Source organism: Artemia sp. Qi Xiang Cuo, chromosome 15 (genome assembly GCF_049724085.1).
Source record: "Artemia sp. Qi Xiang Cuo chromosome 15, ASM4972408v1, whole genome shotgun sequence".
In the NCBI taxonomy this organism is placed as follows: Eukaryota; Metazoa; Arthropoda; class Branchiopoda; order Anostraca; family Artemiidae; genus Artemia; species Artemia sp. Qi Xiang Cuo.
The window spans coordinates 37433368-37452844 of NC_142808.1; the positions used below are offsets into that span (position 1 = coordinate 37433368).

At 35.7% G+C, this 19477-nt stretch overlaps 1 protein-coding gene across 1 annotated transcript in view; it reads left to right on the forward strand.

Annotated features, from left to right (window-relative positions):
* Positions 1-19477, forward strand: part of LOC148943632 (F-box/LRR-repeat protein 20) — a 94484-nt gene that overhangs the window by 59169 nt on the left and 15838 nt on the right. The window contains exons 6-7 of the mRNA XM_089101023.1: positions 1121-1278; positions 15059-15198. Coding sequence (XP_088957149.1) covers positions 1121-1278; positions 15059-15198 — 298 coding nt within the window. The remainder of the gene's footprint in view (positions 1-1120; positions 1279-15058; positions 15199-19477) is intronic.

The window sequence follows — 19477 nt, forward strand, 5'->3', positions numbered from 1 at the left end:
AAAAAAAATCTTATATGTCCTCAGGGTATAACTTGCAACCCTTGCCCTGGGAGCTGTGGGGGTTGTCATCCTTGAAGACATAGTTTCCGGACCTTTCAAGTACGCTGAACAAAATGGCTATCTCAAAATTTTGATCGGAAGGGTTTTGGGAAATTATGGGCGGCGGGGGGGGGGGCATTTGCCCTCCTATCACTTTTGACTATTAAAAAGGGTACAAGTTCCGTTAATGCCCAATTTAATGAGCCGTTTTGAATTTTCTACGACAGTGCTTTCTATAAAAAAAACTTATATGCCTTGAGGGCATAACTGACAACCCTTGCCCCGAGGGCTGTGGGGGGTTGTTTTGAAGGGGGCTAGTTGCGCTACAATCACTTTTGACTATTACGAAGGGCACTAGCTCTTTTAATTTCCAATCGAATGACTTCCTTTCGAAGTTCCTACGATAACTCCTTCGATATCAAGTGCCCTGGCCTAAGACCAAAAAATAAATAATATATTGTGCCAGCATCGTTCTTCACTTAGGCAGCGCTATTGCGCTGGCTATGAAAAGCAGCGTATCTGTTCCACGTATACTTTCTTAAAACACTAGAATAATACCCTACTTCTACGCAGCCTTTAAATTCTTACCGAAATCATTCTGGGTCGTATATGGACTCAGCCGAATTTTTCGGTCCATGACCTTGCCCAGGGTCGTGTGAGTAAAATTCTTTTCATGCTGCGATTAGGGACATATCGCTTAAACGTGTGGCATATTAAAACAACTTGAGCTTCGGGCGAAAAAGGTTCTCTCTATGGGAAGCACTATTTTTAAAGAGACATCATTTGCTTTTGCTACCCAAATAATTCACTCCAAATTTCCTGTGCACATAAATACATACATAGATTAAGTAGTATACGATACCTTAGTACACGTGGGTGAGCTGCTAGTGATCCCACAAAAATTTATAGTATGAGTTTCTAAGGAATCATTGAGCAAAAGCTTCAACTGTGTGTCAAAAAACAAATTATACTTTCCTTCTATATAGAGACCCTAAGTACCTTTATTGAGATCTTTATCTTCAGGCTGGTTGGCATTTTTTTACAGTGAGTTTGAGCTTACCAGTCTCTGTTTTAATTACAGCACGTGTGTAAGTCTTGGACGACACTGCCCCAAGTTAAGCAAACTCTGTTTAAGGTCTTGTCCTCTTCTTAGTGACGCCTCACTTCGTGCACTCTCTGCTGGCTGTCATAGTCTTATTACTTTGGATCTCTCATGGTGTGAAAATATAACCGAATATGGTAATAAAATTCTCCTCAAGATTATTTATATTTAGATAGTTTGGTAAATCTTTTACTGTATTTGTTGATTACTTCTTTATGTTATTATTTTGAATTTCTTATGTTGTCTGAAAATAACTGAATATGATAATAACCTTTTCCTCTAAGGCACTAAGCTTTTTTTCTGCATGTGGATTTATGTTTGGAATCTCTATATGAAAATATATCTGAATATGGTAAAAATATTCCTCCACATTATTTGTAATTGGTGGCAGATTTTCACTTCATTGATTGATTACTTTGGTATATATTAATTTGGATATCTCGTGATTTCAGAATATTACCGAATATAGCAATAATATATTCCTATAAAAATAATGGATTTTTTTTGTAATTTATTGCTTTGAATCTGTCGTAGTTTGGAAATATGGTAATACAGTTTTCCTCCAAGTAGCTTAAGATATTTGCTAAAAATTTGCTTTAATAATTTACCTGAAAGTATGAAGTAATTGAATATGGTAATAATGCTTCCTTTCAATTAACTTTACATATATTGTTCCTTTACATAATCGGATTTGGACTTGAAAATAGTTCACCTTGAACTTGGATTATATTATTTGACCTACATATTAAATTGACCTACTACATATATATTTTGATTGGAATACTCGACTGTCCCTGGCTATGATAATTAGATTGTGCAATGACCGATCAAAATAGGAAGATTATTTTAAACCCATTACTGAACTATGTCACGAGATCTATGCTTGATGGTGCGAAAATTGATCTGATTATCGGAAAAGCTGTAAGTTTTTTTGATCATGGTACTATTATCAGTGCTAAAGAGTTTCTGCATAAGGAGCTGAATATTCAGAGCCGATGTGTGAAAAATGCAAAGGATGAAGATAATGTATTTGACATTTGTAAACAGTAAAATCAGGCGGCAAAGGATAATTTGCCTATTCCCACTTTTGTTATATTCTCACCTTCTGAAACACCAACAATCGGGGAGGCAGTCTCGGCTACTTTAGTCTCGAAAGTTAATGAATTCTCTCGGAAAATTGACGGCTTTTTAGAGAATGTGACGCATTCAGGCCCTGTTTGGCCAGCTAGAATTGATACCAATGCAACAATTAACCCTGCCCCAGCTCCTACGTTTGCCGTTATACTAAAAAACTGTCCTGCAAACCTGACCTCACCTAATGCTCGTAAGGACTTCGTCGGTAAACTTTGCCCTGAGGCCTCAGGTGAAATAAGTGAACTTAAAAAATTGGCTTCGGAATGGAAACTTGTTGTTAAGTCAAAGCCTGCAGCGAACAAAATTGCCAAGAATGCCAAAAACAGGACCTCAGGTATCTCAGTGAGTTTGAAATCCCCACTGTTTATAAAGATCCTGAAAGGTGTACCGATCGAAAACAATGAGAATCAAGTAAAATCTCTTGTACCAAATTGCGTGAAAGTTTCACAGTGCGGAAAGTCCCGAGTGTTCAAGGTCTACTTTGAGTCAAAACAAAACCTGGACCAGTTCTTAAAAGTTTCTGTGAAAGTTGGCTGCGAAAAGCTTTCTGCACAAGCATTTGTATATCTCCCAACGCGTTGTTTCTCGTGTCATAACACTGGGCATCTGGCCTTGCAGTGCTCTAGTCGGGCCCTCTGCTCTCGCTGTGGATCATGCGATCACACCTCAAACAGTGCCTCTCCATGTTCAGAAAACAAGTTCTGTCTAGAATTTAAAGTTCCTGACAATACGTGTTAAAGTGTAAAGTGTCCCAAAAACAAAGGTCAACTAGCAAAGGCAATGGTATGACATGGATTTGCCTGCTACTACGCAAGCTGTACTTTCGTGGAATATTAATGGTGGACTTTTAGTCAAAATTCCTGTGATAAAAGGTTTGCTTTCGAAATTGTGACGTATTGTGCTTGCAAGAGCATTTTTTGACGAGTCATAGTTTAGGCCTTCTGAAAATTGACAATAATTTTACTAGCTATTCGGTGCCGCTAAACGATCCGCTTCTAGTTGCCGGCCCTTGGGTGGTATTGTGATGCTTGTTAGGACCTCGTGCCGGTCAAGTATTTTTGATTCATGTGATTTTTTTTCTTGCTGTCCGTGTAAAAGAGTATGTTATTGTAACCGTCTATCTCCCAACAGATTATCGTACTGACCGATCGGAATTTTTATTTACTTTTGCGTGTGAGAAACTAGTCTTCCCTTTCAAAGATTCGCCTGTTAGGTAAGTGTTGTATTATTATAGGAGATTTTAACTGTAATTTAACTGACGCCTCGTTATTGCGTACTTCTATTTTGTCTGGTATTTTTGACGATTGACCTAGGATATTTCCGAAAGATCTTGATTACGCTTACACACACCATTCAAGTCACGTATCGAACCTTGACCATGCAGTTTCTTCTATAAATCTCAAAGTGTCACCTGTTCACGTCGTTACTGATTTCCAACTATCAGACCACCTTCCAATATCTGCATCTATTTATTGTTCCTCTGCTCAGTCTACTCCCACTACACAACCATATAAGCCCCACGCCCAATTTTACAGGGATTGGGAAAATATCCAAGAGGATCTTTTTACTGCAGTTACTAATTCTGTCCTACATAAAATTCATGTTCCGTTCCAGCTGCTCATGGAAAATCCTCAAGTTGATGCAAATGAAATGCGGATGTTGCTAGATATCTATCTTGCACAAATTTTCCATGCTCTGCGATGCGCAGAAAAAGCCAGTTTACCTCTTAAACGTATACATCGGGGTGTCACAAAGCACTGGTCCAGTAACCCGAGCCTAGTTGAAGCTAGGAGAAAATCCAAATTTTGGTACCATTTGTGGCTCCAGTGCGACCATCCTCGCTCTGGCTGGGTTTCTGACATTCGTCTTTCTACCAAAAGAAAGTTTGCAAGAGAACTATGTATCCACATGAACCAGATAGTTGGAGACATCCCAGCAAGCTTCTCTGTCCCAACCTTCCTTCTGGAGAAATGTATCAAGAGATCCTCCTAGGGCCCACCTATCTGCTCAAGTTATTCCTGATTCCGAATGGAATTCATACTTCTCTGCTGAATTCTCCCCACCAGATGCCGCCCTACAGTCCGAATATGAAGATAAGCTTGATAAATTTCTGTCTAGGTGTCCAACCGACAATTTTGTTGTTTCAGCTGATTCTGTACTGCGAGCAATCCAATGCCTAAAGCGTAAGAAATGTTCTGGCATCGATAAAATAAGTGCTCTTCACATTCTGCATGGAAGTGAGCTGCTGGTAAACCATATTGCTCTTTTGATGCAGATGATTTTTACCCAAGGAGTTGTCTTATTTCTCAATCGGAGATCTCACTCCAATTCCAAAGAAAGGTAAACTCGCTACCCAGTGCTCGTCCTTCTGCCCTATAACAGTGGCTACTACCTTCTGTAAGCGTTTTGAACTTCTGTTCATTGACCAACTGAACGCAAAATGCTATGTTCCACCTAACCAATTTGGATTCCAGCCACGTCTCGGTTGTGCCCATGTTTTGTCGGTTGTCGCGAACGCATTGACCGATGCTGATGCATCAGGTGAAACTCTCGTGGGCATGATGTTCGTAAAGCGTTCAACTCTCATTCACGCCGCTATGCTACTCCATGCAGCAAAACGTGGAGTGAGCCCCTCATATATCAGAGCCCTTCGAGACATGTATTATCGTCTTAAATTTCGCCTAATGCTTCACCCATTAGCTAAAGTTGACAGCTCTCATGTCTATGCACCAACCCCTAATATTTTTGTCAATGTTGAAAAAGGTACCCGTCAAGGTGCTATTTCTTCCCCTTCACTCTTCAATAATGGAGTTCTTGATGCACAGTCAGCTGTTCCCATATCATTCATCTTTGCCGGTCTTGATTTATCTCTCGTATGTTATTCAGACGACATTTTGAATTTGAGCCGCACTATCCAGCGCATTAGCGAGATTTTCGCAACGCTACAATCTGAGTATGCAAAACTAGGTCTTCAGTTCAATGCTGAAAAGTCTGAAGTTGCATTCTTCAACTGGAAGGAAGCGTTACCTGGGGATATTCCTCTCGGAGATAGCAGGATTAAGCCGGTAGATCAAATCACCTACCTTGGTCTTCTCATTGGTTCGTCAGTAATTCACACGCGACAACTAATAATTGCTCTCACTGAGCGTAAAGTTGGGTTATCATATGCTTCTTTTGTAACTAACAAGTTACGGTTCAACTCCCATCTTCTTTCGAAACTTTTTAACTCTGTCGCTCTACCACATTATTTGTACATATCGCCGTTTTGGAAAATGCTCACAATTTCTTACAAGTCAAAAATTCGTTCAGTTTTCTTCCGGTTCGCAAAATATCTATTACATTTTAGCTCTTGGACGCGCAACTCTTATCTGATTAGAAAATTCAGCATTGTTGACCCCATTATAGCTGTGGAAAAGCAAATTCGTGCTTATAATTCCCGTTTAATGAAGATGAATCATACATGGTCGTCAGTATTGGCCCATTAGTTAAGATGTATTTGTTGTATTTTTTTCTAAGTGTTTGTTTTCGCGCTTAGTATAATTGTTGCATTTTTTAAACTGACTGATGATTTAGTCTCTTTTCGTTTGAGTCCAATTTAAGTGACGCTGGTTATTCTCAATTTTGGTGTCAGTTTTTTTTTTTTTTTTTTTGATAATATATTGCGTATATTACTAATAAAGAGTTGTTTATTAATTATAGGTTATTTTAATCATATTGCTTTAATTAACGTTTTAAAATGATCCGTGATTTAATAATTTCCTTGTTTCTGTTATTTATGTATATCGGAGTAAATGAATCATTTGTTGAGAGTGATCTGAGTTCATGACTAGCGGGCGCAAGTTTCTTTTAACTGGTTTTACCGTTTCTTGTCATATTTAGACTAGTTAATATGATTATCTTCTGTATATATTTTTTAATCCACTGTTAATTGTTTGGTTGTTTTTTTTTGTTTTTTTTTTACCAATTAAGGCTCGATGCAATGATTTTCATATTATTTATGTTTTTTCAGAATTTAGGAGCCTAAAAAAAAAGAAAAGAAACATATCGCGTACCTACAGAGCGGTGTATAATTGTGTTTTTCTTTCTGTTTTTTGTAATTTGTTTTAATTGCTGATCTAGATCTTAGCCCCAGCGGTCTCCACTACAAACCACATGCATAACCCCTAAGTTTATATGTATTTCTTTTTTTTATTTTACTTATTGCTCCGTCTTTTCCTTTTTTGTATGACGGGTTTTCCAATAAGTAATAATATATATATATATATATATATATATATATATATATATATATATATATATATATATATATATATATATATATATATATATATATATATATATATATATATATATATATATATATATATACTGATGTTCATTCTTGAAAGTCTTTGTAATATTAGATTTATTAAAGTTAAAGAAGAGAAGACATTTAAAATATATTTTATTTTCACCAAAGTGCAGTTTGACTCGGTTATCTATTCTAATTTCTGTCCGTTTTTTGTTTCATTTATTTATTGATGGTGATTTATGCTAGTTTTATCCTTGAACAACTATTTGACTTCATTTCTGCTCATCTTTGGTTTAGTTTAGCTCTTTACTTTAAAAAAAATTCTGTCGTGGAATACATTTTATTTATTTTTAAAGTGACATAGTCTTTTTAATTGGTAAAAAAAAGAATATTTTACATCTTCACGGTGTCCCTCTATAAGAATCCAGATTTTGGCTTACTTCGTAAATGTTGGACAAATTTTCAATAATTTTTAATAATATACGCGCTTTTGAAAACCTGGACATACATAATGTTTTTTTATTTAATTTTACATCTTTTCAACTTTCCCTGAAAAATAAAACTTAATGCCCAATTCTGTTCCTAAGACATTGTATCTATGATTTTTTGACAACCTGGATGCAGTTACACCCTTTTCATTTAGTTCAATTGTAAGAATAGAAGATGTAATATTTGTAGCCCTGAAAGTTTCAACTTAAATACCCTTAGTTGCTCTTGAGATATTGCTGAGACGTCTTATTGACAACCAGCAAGCACACAGTGCCTTTAGAATTACTTTCAGAGCAACATTAACTTTCCTTGAAAATTTATACTTTATACCCTATTCTAGTCCTAAGATATCTCGTCTGGATATCTTCAAAACCTGGTCTATTTTGACAAACTGGATGCACTTAAACTGTGCTGATTTAGTTGAATAGTAGCAGGTGTAGTATTAGAATAGGTATTAAAATTGTTGGTAATATTAGTAGCCCTGAGAGTTTCAGATTAATATCCTATGGCGTTGCTGGGATATTGCTAATACCTTTTGATAACCCACATGCACGTAATATGGTTTGACCCAGTTCAACACCGCCCTCATCATTCCCTACAAGTTTTAATAATATCCTAGCAGAAGTAATAGTACGAGCATTAGAAGTGGTATTAGTGATAGCAGTAGTAGTATTAGTAGTAAGCAGTAATAGTATTCACATTTTGCCCTTTTCGTCTAGTTTAGCATCTCCTTCTCATGCCCTGATATTCTCGACATAACACTTTAAGCCGTTTATGAGATACTGCTGATACGCCCTTTTGACAACCTGCAAGCACATAATTTGTTTTGATTTAGCCCAACATCGCCCTCAGTAGTTCTTAAAAGTTCCACATTAATACCATTAGCCTTAATAATAATAGCACTTACAGAAGTTGTAGTACTACTATCGCTAGTAGTAGTAGTATACACATAATGCATTTTACTAGTTCAACAAAAACCTCACATGCCCTGAAAGTTTCAATATAATACTCTAAGCCTCTCTTAAGATACTTCTGATACGTCCTTTTGGCAGCTTGCGTTCACATAGTATGGTTCAAACTAATCCAACATATCCCTCAACATTTCCAGAAAATTTCTTCTTAATACCCTTAGTCTTAGTAGTAGTTAGTAGTAGCAGTAGAAGTAGTGGTAGTAGTATGTTTATAGCATCTTTTGGTTGGTTCAATCTTCTCCCTAACATGCTCTGAAAGTTTCAACTTAATACGCTAAGCTGTTCCTGGGATATAGCTGTTACCCCCTTGAAATATTCTGTATTGACATTGTGTCTTTCGATTTAGTTCAAAATCCTCCTCAATATTCCCTGAAAGTTTCACTGTAATACTCTTAGCTTTTGTAGTACTAGTAGTAGTCGTCGCAATAGTAGTATTAGAAGCCATAGTAGTAGTGCTAGTAGCAGTTGTATTAGTAGTACCAATTGTAGTAATAATAGTAGTAGCAGTTTCCACATAGTACCTTTTGCTTAGTTTAACATCCTCCTTAACATGCCCTGAAAGTTTCAACTTAATACCTTTGACCATTACTGGGATGTTGCTGTTACGCCCTTTTGTCAACCGGCATAAACGAAGTGTCAATATCTTCCTAAGCATTCGCTGAAAGTTTCACCTTCCTATCCTTAAGCTCAGTAGTAGTAATAGTTGCAGAAGTGACAGCATTAGTAGTAATAGCTGTATGAATAGTTTGTCTTTTGGTTAGATCAACATCCCTTTTATTAAAAATTAGTTCGGCTTCTTCTGGAGCAAAAATCTGGCGATCCGGATGCATTTCTAACACCTTGAAAGTTTCAACTTAATGCTCTAAGCTGTTCCTGAGAAATTGTTCTTACATCCTTTTGGCAATCTACATGCTCACAGTGTTTATTGATTTAGTTCAACATCCCCCTAAGCATTTCCTGAAAGCTGACCTTTAGCTTCAGTATTAGCAATAGTTGTAGTAGTTGCAGTAGCATTAGTAACAGTATGTACATAGCACCTTTTGCCTTAGTAGTAGTCGCAATAGGAGTAGTAGTTGTAGTAACAGTAGTAGTAGTGATGGTGGTAGTAGTAGTAATGATAGTAGGAGAGGAACAGTAGCAGTAGTAGTAGTGTTACCATGCAAACATTGTCTTTTGGTCAATCGATCATCCCATCAACATTCCCTGAAAGTTCCAACTCAATGCCCTTTTTTCCAAAAATAGACGGATGTTTTTTAAAAAAACGTACAAAATCCTTTTCTAATTGGCCTACATATTTTTAAATTCTTCTTCTTCTCTTTCTTTTATCCCGTGGTATTTGGTCCATACTGAAGTATCCTAACTCATTTCTTCATTTCCTCTTCCTTTCCTAGAAAATAAATTTGTTACCTTCATATTTTTGTCCCATAATTTTCCTTCGTTTCCTTTCACTACTCTTAATGTCTGAGGTGATGATGAACGAAAATGAAGCACAACAAAATTTGCGTTTAGAAGCCGTGTAACAGCGAACATCACAACAAATGACAAACGAAAACGATGCATAGCGACTAGTAACAGCGATAATCACATTGAATTGCAAACGAAAATGATGCACAACGAAACATACGGTTAAAAGAGATGCGGCAGCGAGAATCACAACGAATCGCAAATAACATGATGTACAACGAAGTTGGTGATTAGAAGGCGTGTGACAACGAGCATCGCAATGAATTGCAAACGATGAAGTGTGACAACGAACGTTAATAATTGTTGATCAATGAATAACTGTATAATTAATAATTGAATAGTTAAGCATCATCAATAATTTTAGCTGCTGGAAGGTATTTCCGTCAGTAATTACCTGTTCAACTCCGAAGCAACTGTAGTGAAGCACTCGGTTTGTCGAAAAAAAAGTCATCTCTGGAAGTATTCCAAAAAATTTTCGTAAAAAAAAAGCGTGTCTATCCTAAACAGAAAAGATTCGCAAGGTATATCATGAAACTTGGAAATGGAAATCTTCCAAAAAAGACTCCATTAAATTTCCTGAGGGTATAATTTCCAGTGTTAATTTAATTAAAAAGTATTTTGAAATCGACTTGCAAATTCAAATTACAGCAGAATAAAGAAATGCATTCTTTTAGCGCCGCTCAACAAAGAAGGAAGTAAAATTAATGCTGATATCGTGTTCCGCCTCCCAGAAGAACACAAAACCTATAAAAGCTATGATTCTGTGAAGAATAAACAGAAAAGAGGAATTGAAGCCACGGAAGAATTTCTACATTCAATTGAAATTGCGGATTTGCCACCCCTTGATTAAAAACCAAAGAATAACACGATATTTATGCTAATGCGTAATTTGGATATTTTAGAGGGTATATACAATGAAACACGCCTGATTTTCACTGAATTATTTTGAAGCTGGAGAGTTCACATTGACCGATCGTCACAGAAAGTTGGTAGGAGGGAGCTAACGAAAGAGAGTGCGTCATAGTAAAGTAATATTTCTTGTCATGTTGCTCTGAAAAAAAAAAAATGTTGGCATACAAGGCTCAAATTTCCATCCAAGAAAAATTATGATCTTACCAATCAATTTGTCTCAAAAGTCTTAAAACCCGGACAGAACTGCAATCCTCGCAGAATTAAGCCTATTTATTGGCTAACAAGTTTGAATTTGTTTTAAAATGCTGGAGACTAGTATAAAATGCTTTTCAGACATACCTGCACGCAAGGGGCACACGAAAGGAAGGGCTACAAAAATGCTCCACTCTTCCCAAGAATAAGTTTTGACCCCCCCCCCTCCCTCTCCGTCAGGAAACTCAAACATTCCAGCCTAAGAATAATGTTTTACCCACTAGACTAAAACTAAAGCCCTCTAATGGTTAGACTGGTTAAGAACAAAGTATATAACTTTATTGTTACGAGGCTGCTTAGACGTCCAAATTTGCAAAGTACTTGTATAGAGTATCTGCCTATATAATTACATGTGTCGGTTACTCCCCTCCAGCAACTGATCTTCCGCTCTGTTAACAGTTTGGTGACGTTATACTACGGGCACCAGAAGCCAAGAGAGTATTTATCATTATACCATCAGTGAGTTTAGTGGAAATGGTTACGAATTTTATCCGTAGTTCAGGTAAATCTACCTTGTTTTGTCTCGCGGCTTGGGGAGCTGTTTTATTTGATTAATTGAACATAACAATAAACATATACCCCCAGCAGAGAGCAGAGCTCGTGAAATTGGGTATTAATAATAATAAAAACACAAAAAAAGACGAATTGAAACTTCCAGAAATCCTCTTCTTGTTTTTTTTGGGGGGAGGGGGCAAGGAAACTTTGAATTTGTGATGGGGAGAGGGGGGTTAAGGGAGATAGTGTTCTTTCTTTTCTTTTATGCAATTTTTTCTTTTTTATAGAGCTGCAACCTATCGTTATTTTTATATTTAGACCGGTTTTTGTTTGTTCCTTTGTGTTGCAGTTTGAGCTCTGTTTTTTTTTTGTTTCGAGTTTTGAGTTCTATTTTTTTTTTTACTTGAACCTTTTTTTCTAGTTATCAGTCTTTTCAATTGTTTCTCTTGTACTTACTGGTCTTTGTTTCATGTTATTCTTATAATTCTTGTTTTGGTCTTGAAACGCTATTTTTTTATCTCAAAACAAGTTTTTTAAATTTCAGTTACTATGGGTCAGGGTTAATATCTTATCTTGAGTGAGTGTTTTTAGGGTCTGAAAACTCTAGCAAGGTGAGAGCTCGCCAATCCCTAATGGGGTGGCTATTTTTTAAGTATAATGTTGCTTCTCAAGGCCGAAGACCCAGGCTTTCAACTGAACGAGCAAAGCATCTCAGTCCCGCAGAGTATGCTGCTGTGAAAATAAAAATTATTTCAAGAAGGCATTTTTTTTCATGTTCAATGATAACAGCGATAAAGTATGAAACGAGTTTCAGAGTTCAGAGTTTTATTCACCAATAAATACAAAATGGAAATATAAAACCCTCATTCCCCCTCGAGAGGCCGCAAAGTAAAGGTCACAAGGTGGATAATAAAAAAACACAATATTCACAACAACCAAAAAAAGAGAACAAGAGCCGAATACTATTTAAGGTTAAAGAGAACATACCTGAGGTCTGGAAGTTTAAGTGCAGAGAAGGCAACCGTAAACATTAAACTAAACACTCGGGGGACATGAGGTTCACAGAGGAAAAGGAATTTTTTTTTAATAAAGTAAATAAATAAAAAACGAAATGCTCTTCTGTTTGATTCTTAACTAAATGGTCCTTAAGAGTTCTTTTAAAGTCCCAAACGAGTGGCATCTCTGTACTGAAGAAGGTAGGGAATTCCAGACCTGTTGACAAACAATGAGAGGATTGAAATCTGATCGCAAATGAAGAACGAAGGCTATATGGAGCGGAATCAGAGATAAAAACGGGAGTTTTTTGAAGATATTTTGGAAGATTGCCATGAAGCTGATGGAAGACAAAAGAAGCAAAAGAAAGAATGTAAATAGACTGTAGATTTAAGAGCGGTGTTGGAGCGGCTGATGTCCATAGCCGAACGCCGTGCTTCATCATGAATGACAGAAAGTGACCACAGTGTAGAAGGAAAGGTAGACATCCATCCAATTGGGCAATAGGATAGATATGACTGTACAAGGCAGAAAAAACGAAGCTTCAGAATACATCCTAGAAATGCGTGTCCCAGTTTTTGAATGATATCCCGACTCTGCGAATCCTTGACCTAATCATGGCTATATCGTTTCTAAACGAAAAGTTCTCAACAAGAAGGATACAAAGAAACTGGATTACTTGATTCTCTAGTGTACACAGTGGGTCCTGTGACACCTGAAGTTGTGTAAGCTGAGGAAAAGCTATACCAATTTGAGAAAAAATAAGAAAATGTGACTTACCAACATTTAAGGCCAAGTAATTAGCATCAAACCATGAAATAACTCTCTCGAATATTTTCACAAGGTTATACTTGATATCCCATTCCGTCTTCCCTAAAGTCTCAAGAGTGGTGTCATCAGCAAAAGCAACGAGAAAATCTTCATTAGAAGTAGTAAAGTCCTTCTTCATTAGAAGGAGTGAATACCAAATGTTAGGCAATAGATAGCTAGATAAATACGAGCTGTATATTATAAAGTAAAAACTCCATCTTTAAAATGAACATAAAATTTGTAATCTAAAAATGCTTCTTTTTGTTCTTGCATTTGGTTTGGCTTCAGATAACGCAAGACTGATGGTTGGAAAGTAAGAAGGCCTGACTTCGCTTCTATAAATGATGTGCCATGGTTAACTGTTTTCGGATGTGCTCGCCTTCATTTCCCCCTTTTAACTTTTTTCCTTTCATACCCTTTAGCAGAAGCATCTTTAAGAAGGCAAGCCAGAGCACGGTGAGCGTGCCGGCAACCGATGTCAGACTGAAAACAGAGCTAGGGAGGGCTGCCTGACAAAGGAGTTATAAACTAAAGCACTTCAAACTTACTGACATATAAAAAACGAAAAAAAAATTTGACTTAAAAACGAAAATATGACGATACATAAAAATGAATACTAAAAATGATGTATTAGATATTCCGTGGGTATCTCATCTCGTAGATAGATATTCCCTAGTGGTGTAGTGAGATTGATCTCAGCTTAGTAATGTGGGACCCAGAGTTCAGACTCAGGTGCAGCAACGCACTACAGGGCTTGGAATTTTATTCCTGTGATGAGATTGTACGAAAGCATCTACATACTAATCCAATCAATCAGAAGATAGATAGATATTTATTCATATAATAAAAAAATAACAAGAACACCACATTTAGCATTATATACCCGGGAATGTTGGGAGAAATGAAAATGAAAAATCAAAAAAGGAGAAAAAAGCAAAAAAGGATAAAAAAAAACAGAAAAGAAAGAAAAGAAAAAAACAAACATTCAACAAACAAAAGATACACACTAAAAAGGAGGATGACAATCAACTGCCCATCAAGGACTACCCGCCAAAAACCAAGCCGGATCAATGTACTTCACGTAGTAAACAAATCAACACACAGTTCCAACTTGGACCAGAGACATCAACCGCACGGGGCATTAAGAAAAATAAATCAATAGAAAGAATAAATAAAGAAAAAAACAACAAAAAATAAAAATTACCCGAGATCAAATATGTTTTTACAGCTCTTTTAAAATCACCAAACCCGTGACACTTTCTAGTCGATTCAAGCGAAGTATTCCAGGTAGACTGAAAAACAGTCAGGGGGTTGAGTCCCTGCTTCCCTCGTGAAGTCCTATTGTATAATTTTCCCTAACTTGAAACATCACATCATAAAATGCATACACACACCCAAATATTAATAAATACTTGTATATTTCTTTTTTTTTCAATGACTGGCTGCCCAGGGTATAGAAGTATGTTCGCTAACACGCACGGAAAGAACATGCTAAGTGTTTTCGAGAGAAAATCTTTAAAGAATTTGTGTCTTAGTGCTGATGTACAAAACACTCCTTATTTTAGAATAACCTGTTCCATATGACTTGATGCGTGCATGTGAAAAAAAAAGTGTGGGCTGTCAAAAATTATCAGGAGATAAACCTCCCATCCCTAGAATTATTTTTACTGAATAGTTGATACGAGAGTAAACGAAAGAGAGGAGTTTTCTGACTAAACCATAATTAGATTTTGAAAGATGACTTAAAGTAATTTGAACAGCACTTTAGATTCAGCTACTTTAGCTAGATGCAGCACTTTAGAGCAGTAGTTTTTGAAAGGGTGGAATGGAGGCGGATTGTTGACCAGTATGTTACATCAGGTGGATTAATGCTATGACGAATGATTGGCAAAAGCTGAAGCTGTATGTAAGCCTGTGTCCTATCCGATGGAATACAGTTTTTTGTCGCTTATTGTTTACTTTTACTTTGTTTTTAAGGTTTGTTTTACTTTATTTTTTTAGGGTCTGTTCTTATATTTTTTTTTTTTTGGTTATAGCGCTGTTTATTGTAGAATTTGGATGAGAAGTAAATACTTTATGATCGCATATTTTTTTATCTTCCCACAGGTATTGAAGCTCTGTCACGGGGTTGTAACAGAATTCGAATCCTCGTGCTTGATGGATGTGTTGGTGTTAATGATTCTGCCCTTTTTCATGTTGCTCGTCATTGCAGAGAGCTTAGGAAACTTAACATAACGACTTGTTCTGTAAGCTATTTATTCTATTGGATTAAAAATAGGATTCTGAATATTGAGTGCTTAGGAATTTAACAAGAGTTAACGCACTAACAGTAACTTGGTAAAGAGTGAATTGTCTTATTCACCTCGCCCCCGCCCAAGTCCTTTTATATGGAAGGGCTATCGTAGAAACTTGAGAGGGAGGCTATTTGGACTGTGGGTTCGCCCGAAAATATGGCCCAAAAAGACAAAAAAGTTTTTTTTTCTAATGTACATAAGCTCCTGGACAAAAAAGCCTTATTGCACGAAAACAAATTGGATTTGGAGCATCGGTGCCGCGAAAGTACTTCAAAAAACTCTTTTAATGGCTTGAAACTAGTCTCTGTAAATCCTTTGATCATAGGAATCCAACTCATAAAGAAAAACAATTGGTTTGCCCAAATAACAGCCTAAAAAGTTTGTACTTATGGTTTTAATTTACATTTGCATGTTCTTGGGCAGAGGCCCAAGGAGCAAGAAAAAAAAACACATTTCTTAACCTGGAAATTGCCTACATTTTACAAAAGCTACATTCGTAACTCCCTGTACTAAGAGTATCCTAAAGCCTCCCCCCGAAAAAAAAATAGATACTTTTTTTAGAGCAATTACTAATTTTTATCCTATCCCGGGTCAAGAGATCTCCAATAAACAGATAAACCTTGGAAAATGTGTATGGGTCACTCGAAAATAAGGCAAAATGTTTTTTTTTACCGATCAGCCAGGACAGTCAACACAGACCATAAGGAGTTACTGGAAGGCTTCTGATAATCCTGGATAAAATTATAGTGAATTCCTGAATCTGAAAACGGGCCATGTGGAACTAATGCAGAAAAAAAAACTTTTTTGGGCTGTAGAGAAATTTTTTCGTCTCTGATCAATTCAAAACTTACATGACTATAGGCATGGTTAAGCAGAATTCAATGAAGAAAAAAAAATCTGGTTACGTCGAGTTGTAACCCTAAAAATAGGCAAAAATAAAGCCTTGTTTAAATTTACAAAGTATATACACTGGACCAAGAGATATTCTCAACGAGTGGATAAGTAAAATTGTATAAGAAAAACTAATCGATTCTATTCCAGAAGCAAGTAAATCTAAAAAATAAGCATTTTCCGAGTCGTTTGAAACTTGCTGTACAAGGAACAAAGACACAAAGATGACAAAGACCAAGGGAGATATCCTTGGCTCATTGAATGTGGATGTAAAATTTTGAAAAATTGGTTGCATCAGGTTTTGATTCAAGAATAGCTGAAGAATTCTCTCATTGATTACAAGCTTACAGCCTTATAGTGGACCTTAGTAAAGGCGAATCATATTGTAAACGCTCGTTTGTTTCGATTCGCTTTGCCCATGGTAAGCTTCAATTTTTCCCTCTTACTGGCTTGTAACTTATTGGCCATGAGTGAGATAAATGGACCTAGGAGGGGAAAAAATTGGAATTAATTACGTTGAGCCGGTTTGTAATGCTCCACAATGGGCCAAAAATTTTCTTTCTGCGAAATACTTTAAACTTTCAGGGCTATGTAGACTTGGCCAATAGGACCTCAATAAGGATTAAAAAAAAACAATTAAATAACAGTTTGATTGTACCGATTTGTGATGAAAAAACATATTTTTGTTTTTGATCGGTGGAAGCTTAAAGGCCTTGTCGGCAGGGTGAAGCGAACGTCAACGAAGAAACAAATTTTCGAAACAAATTTGGATGCATGGATGTGTGGCCCCCGATTTTTTTTTTTATTTTATTTCATTTATTTTTTTTTTTTTTTTTTTTTTTAATGCAACAAACTTAACTAATTTCATATATGTGCAATACATGCATTTATCAAAATTCTCCAACAATTTAAAACCTAATATAACATGACGATCATTATATAAAAATGTTGATTTAAGATGCAATTATATTCAAGGATGTTTAAAGGATGGAGGCCCGAATTTCTTAAGCCCTATAGGATACTAAAAACTTTGCATGTTTTCAATTCGAGGTATTAAAAATCCCCTCTCCATACATCTAAATTTTGTAGTAAATTATATGTATATAAAAAAAAATGCTACATGCCTTAAATATCAATTTTAATCCTGTATTTTAGTTTTTTAGAAAAAAAAAATCAGGAGATTTTAAGTATTCCTTGGATCGATCCACAATAAATGAATGTTAATTAAAACACATAGATCTTAGAAATGTTTAGAAAAACTTTCAAAGAAAAATAAACAGCGATATAAAATCAATAGCGATATAAGGTCAATAGTCAAACAGCGATATAAAACTCGCTAAAATCTACAATGAGCAGAAATAAAGTCAAATAATAAGTCAAACTTAAAACGAATAGAAACGACTATTAATGAATCAATGAAAACCCAAAAGAACAGAAACTAAATGAAAAATTGCTTAACTTACTAAGTAGTCAAGCTTAACTACTCAAACATAATTAATAATTATTAATCAGTCAAACTTTAAGAAAAAAAAACAGATATTAGTATGGATGAATAAGTGAAATCTAAACCGAATAAAAATAAAATTACTATTCTACTCAGACTCAAAACAAAGAGAAATTATCACAGATAAAAGTTGAGCTACCTCTCTAGAACTTCATTCATCTATAGACTAGAGTTTTGCTTATGCTTTAGTTAAAAAAAAAGTTAGTTTGACAGTTCTTCTTTTTCATTGTAACCTCAAGAAATCGAAAATTGTATCCAAGAATTCTTTTTTTCACAATCTGTTCAAAAATTCTAGTTGCATTCGTCTGATATTATGCTGTAAACTTCGATGGTATTGCCTTCCTTTTTGATGAATTCCATTCAAATGTGTAAAAAAACTAATACATGAATCATATAGTGAGTCTTCAAATTGGAAGGCGGCTTCGACTAACAAAACATTTGATTAAAGAACTACCGGTATTCGTTTTATTTTTCATAGCTTTGAATGAAATAGAATAAAAGGAAAAGTTCTGATGCGGGTCCATAATTCTTCTCTTCTTTTGGGTGGATTATTAGGATGCGCTTTCGTATAATTCCATAAAAGGAATCAAATTCAAGGCCTTGTGGTGGGCTATTGCAGCTGAGATTGAACTCCAGGCCCCATATTACCAAGTAGCGGTCGATCCCACTGGGCCACCACAGGATGACTCCATGATAATTTAATGTATACTTTATTTATTCTATAAATACGTATATGTATTTACAAAATTCTTTTTGTTTTTGACTTCGCTTTATGGTTAAATTATCCTCTGACATTTCGCCCAATCTTGAAGGTTGAACCTGTTTATATCCGTGATTTAAGAGGTAATTTCTATCACCTGTCAATTGTGTGTAAATCAATGGAGCCTCCCCCCCCCCCCCCCTGACAATATTTCCGCTGACTTGCAAGTTTGTTTCTCAGTGGTTCAAGATGAAATGGTCTCACAAAAGAGCAGAAAACTTAAATTAAAATTTATTGCACTGGCTCGATTTAAACAGTAATATTTTTCATTTCAAATGTCTTGAAAGGCTATAGGCGAATAAAACGATTTCATTTCTCAATTGACAATGTTTGTTGCCCTCGAAAATACTAGTAGCCCTCGAAATGGCAGCCCTCTCATCTATAAGCTAATTTCTGTCCGTTTTCATTGTTAATATAGCTCTTTAATTTTATTTTTATAAAAATTTTAATTTTCATTTATCACTTTAACTCTAATTTTTTTTTTTTAAATAAATTTATTGTAAATTCGGGTTGTCGTATTTGAACCTGATATAGGCCTTATAGAGGGGACAGAGTTTTTTTTCAAGAAGTGATGGGGTCAAAAATGCAAAAAAGTACTTTTTAGGGATGAAAATCCTCACTTCAAATTTGATGAAATTACAGCATTACCTGGCGATCTGCAATATGAGTCTCGAAATGTACTCTGGTGGCCAAAAACGATGTTTATGGGTACGTCCACTAGGATTCTCCTTTCATTACCTTTATGTTCTTTGTAGCTCTCCTGGTTTCTATGTTTACCCCTGCTTCCTCCAGAAGATAATTCATACTTACGAGCCTGGAAGTCAAAACAAGAATGATTTCAAGCTAATGGTGACGCTAGAAAATTGGATATATGAGTTTTTAATCGTGCTTTTAAGTTTTTTCTTGTTTTCTTCTATTACGGAGAGGTTTCATATAATTATTTCAGGGGGGGGGGGGGTTGATTTGATAGGTTGTGTGGAAAAATTCTTTAGAATATAAATTTTTTCCACAAGAAAGTAATAATGATACTCAAAAGCTTGGCACTGAGAACAATTCACTTCTAGAGATTGATACAT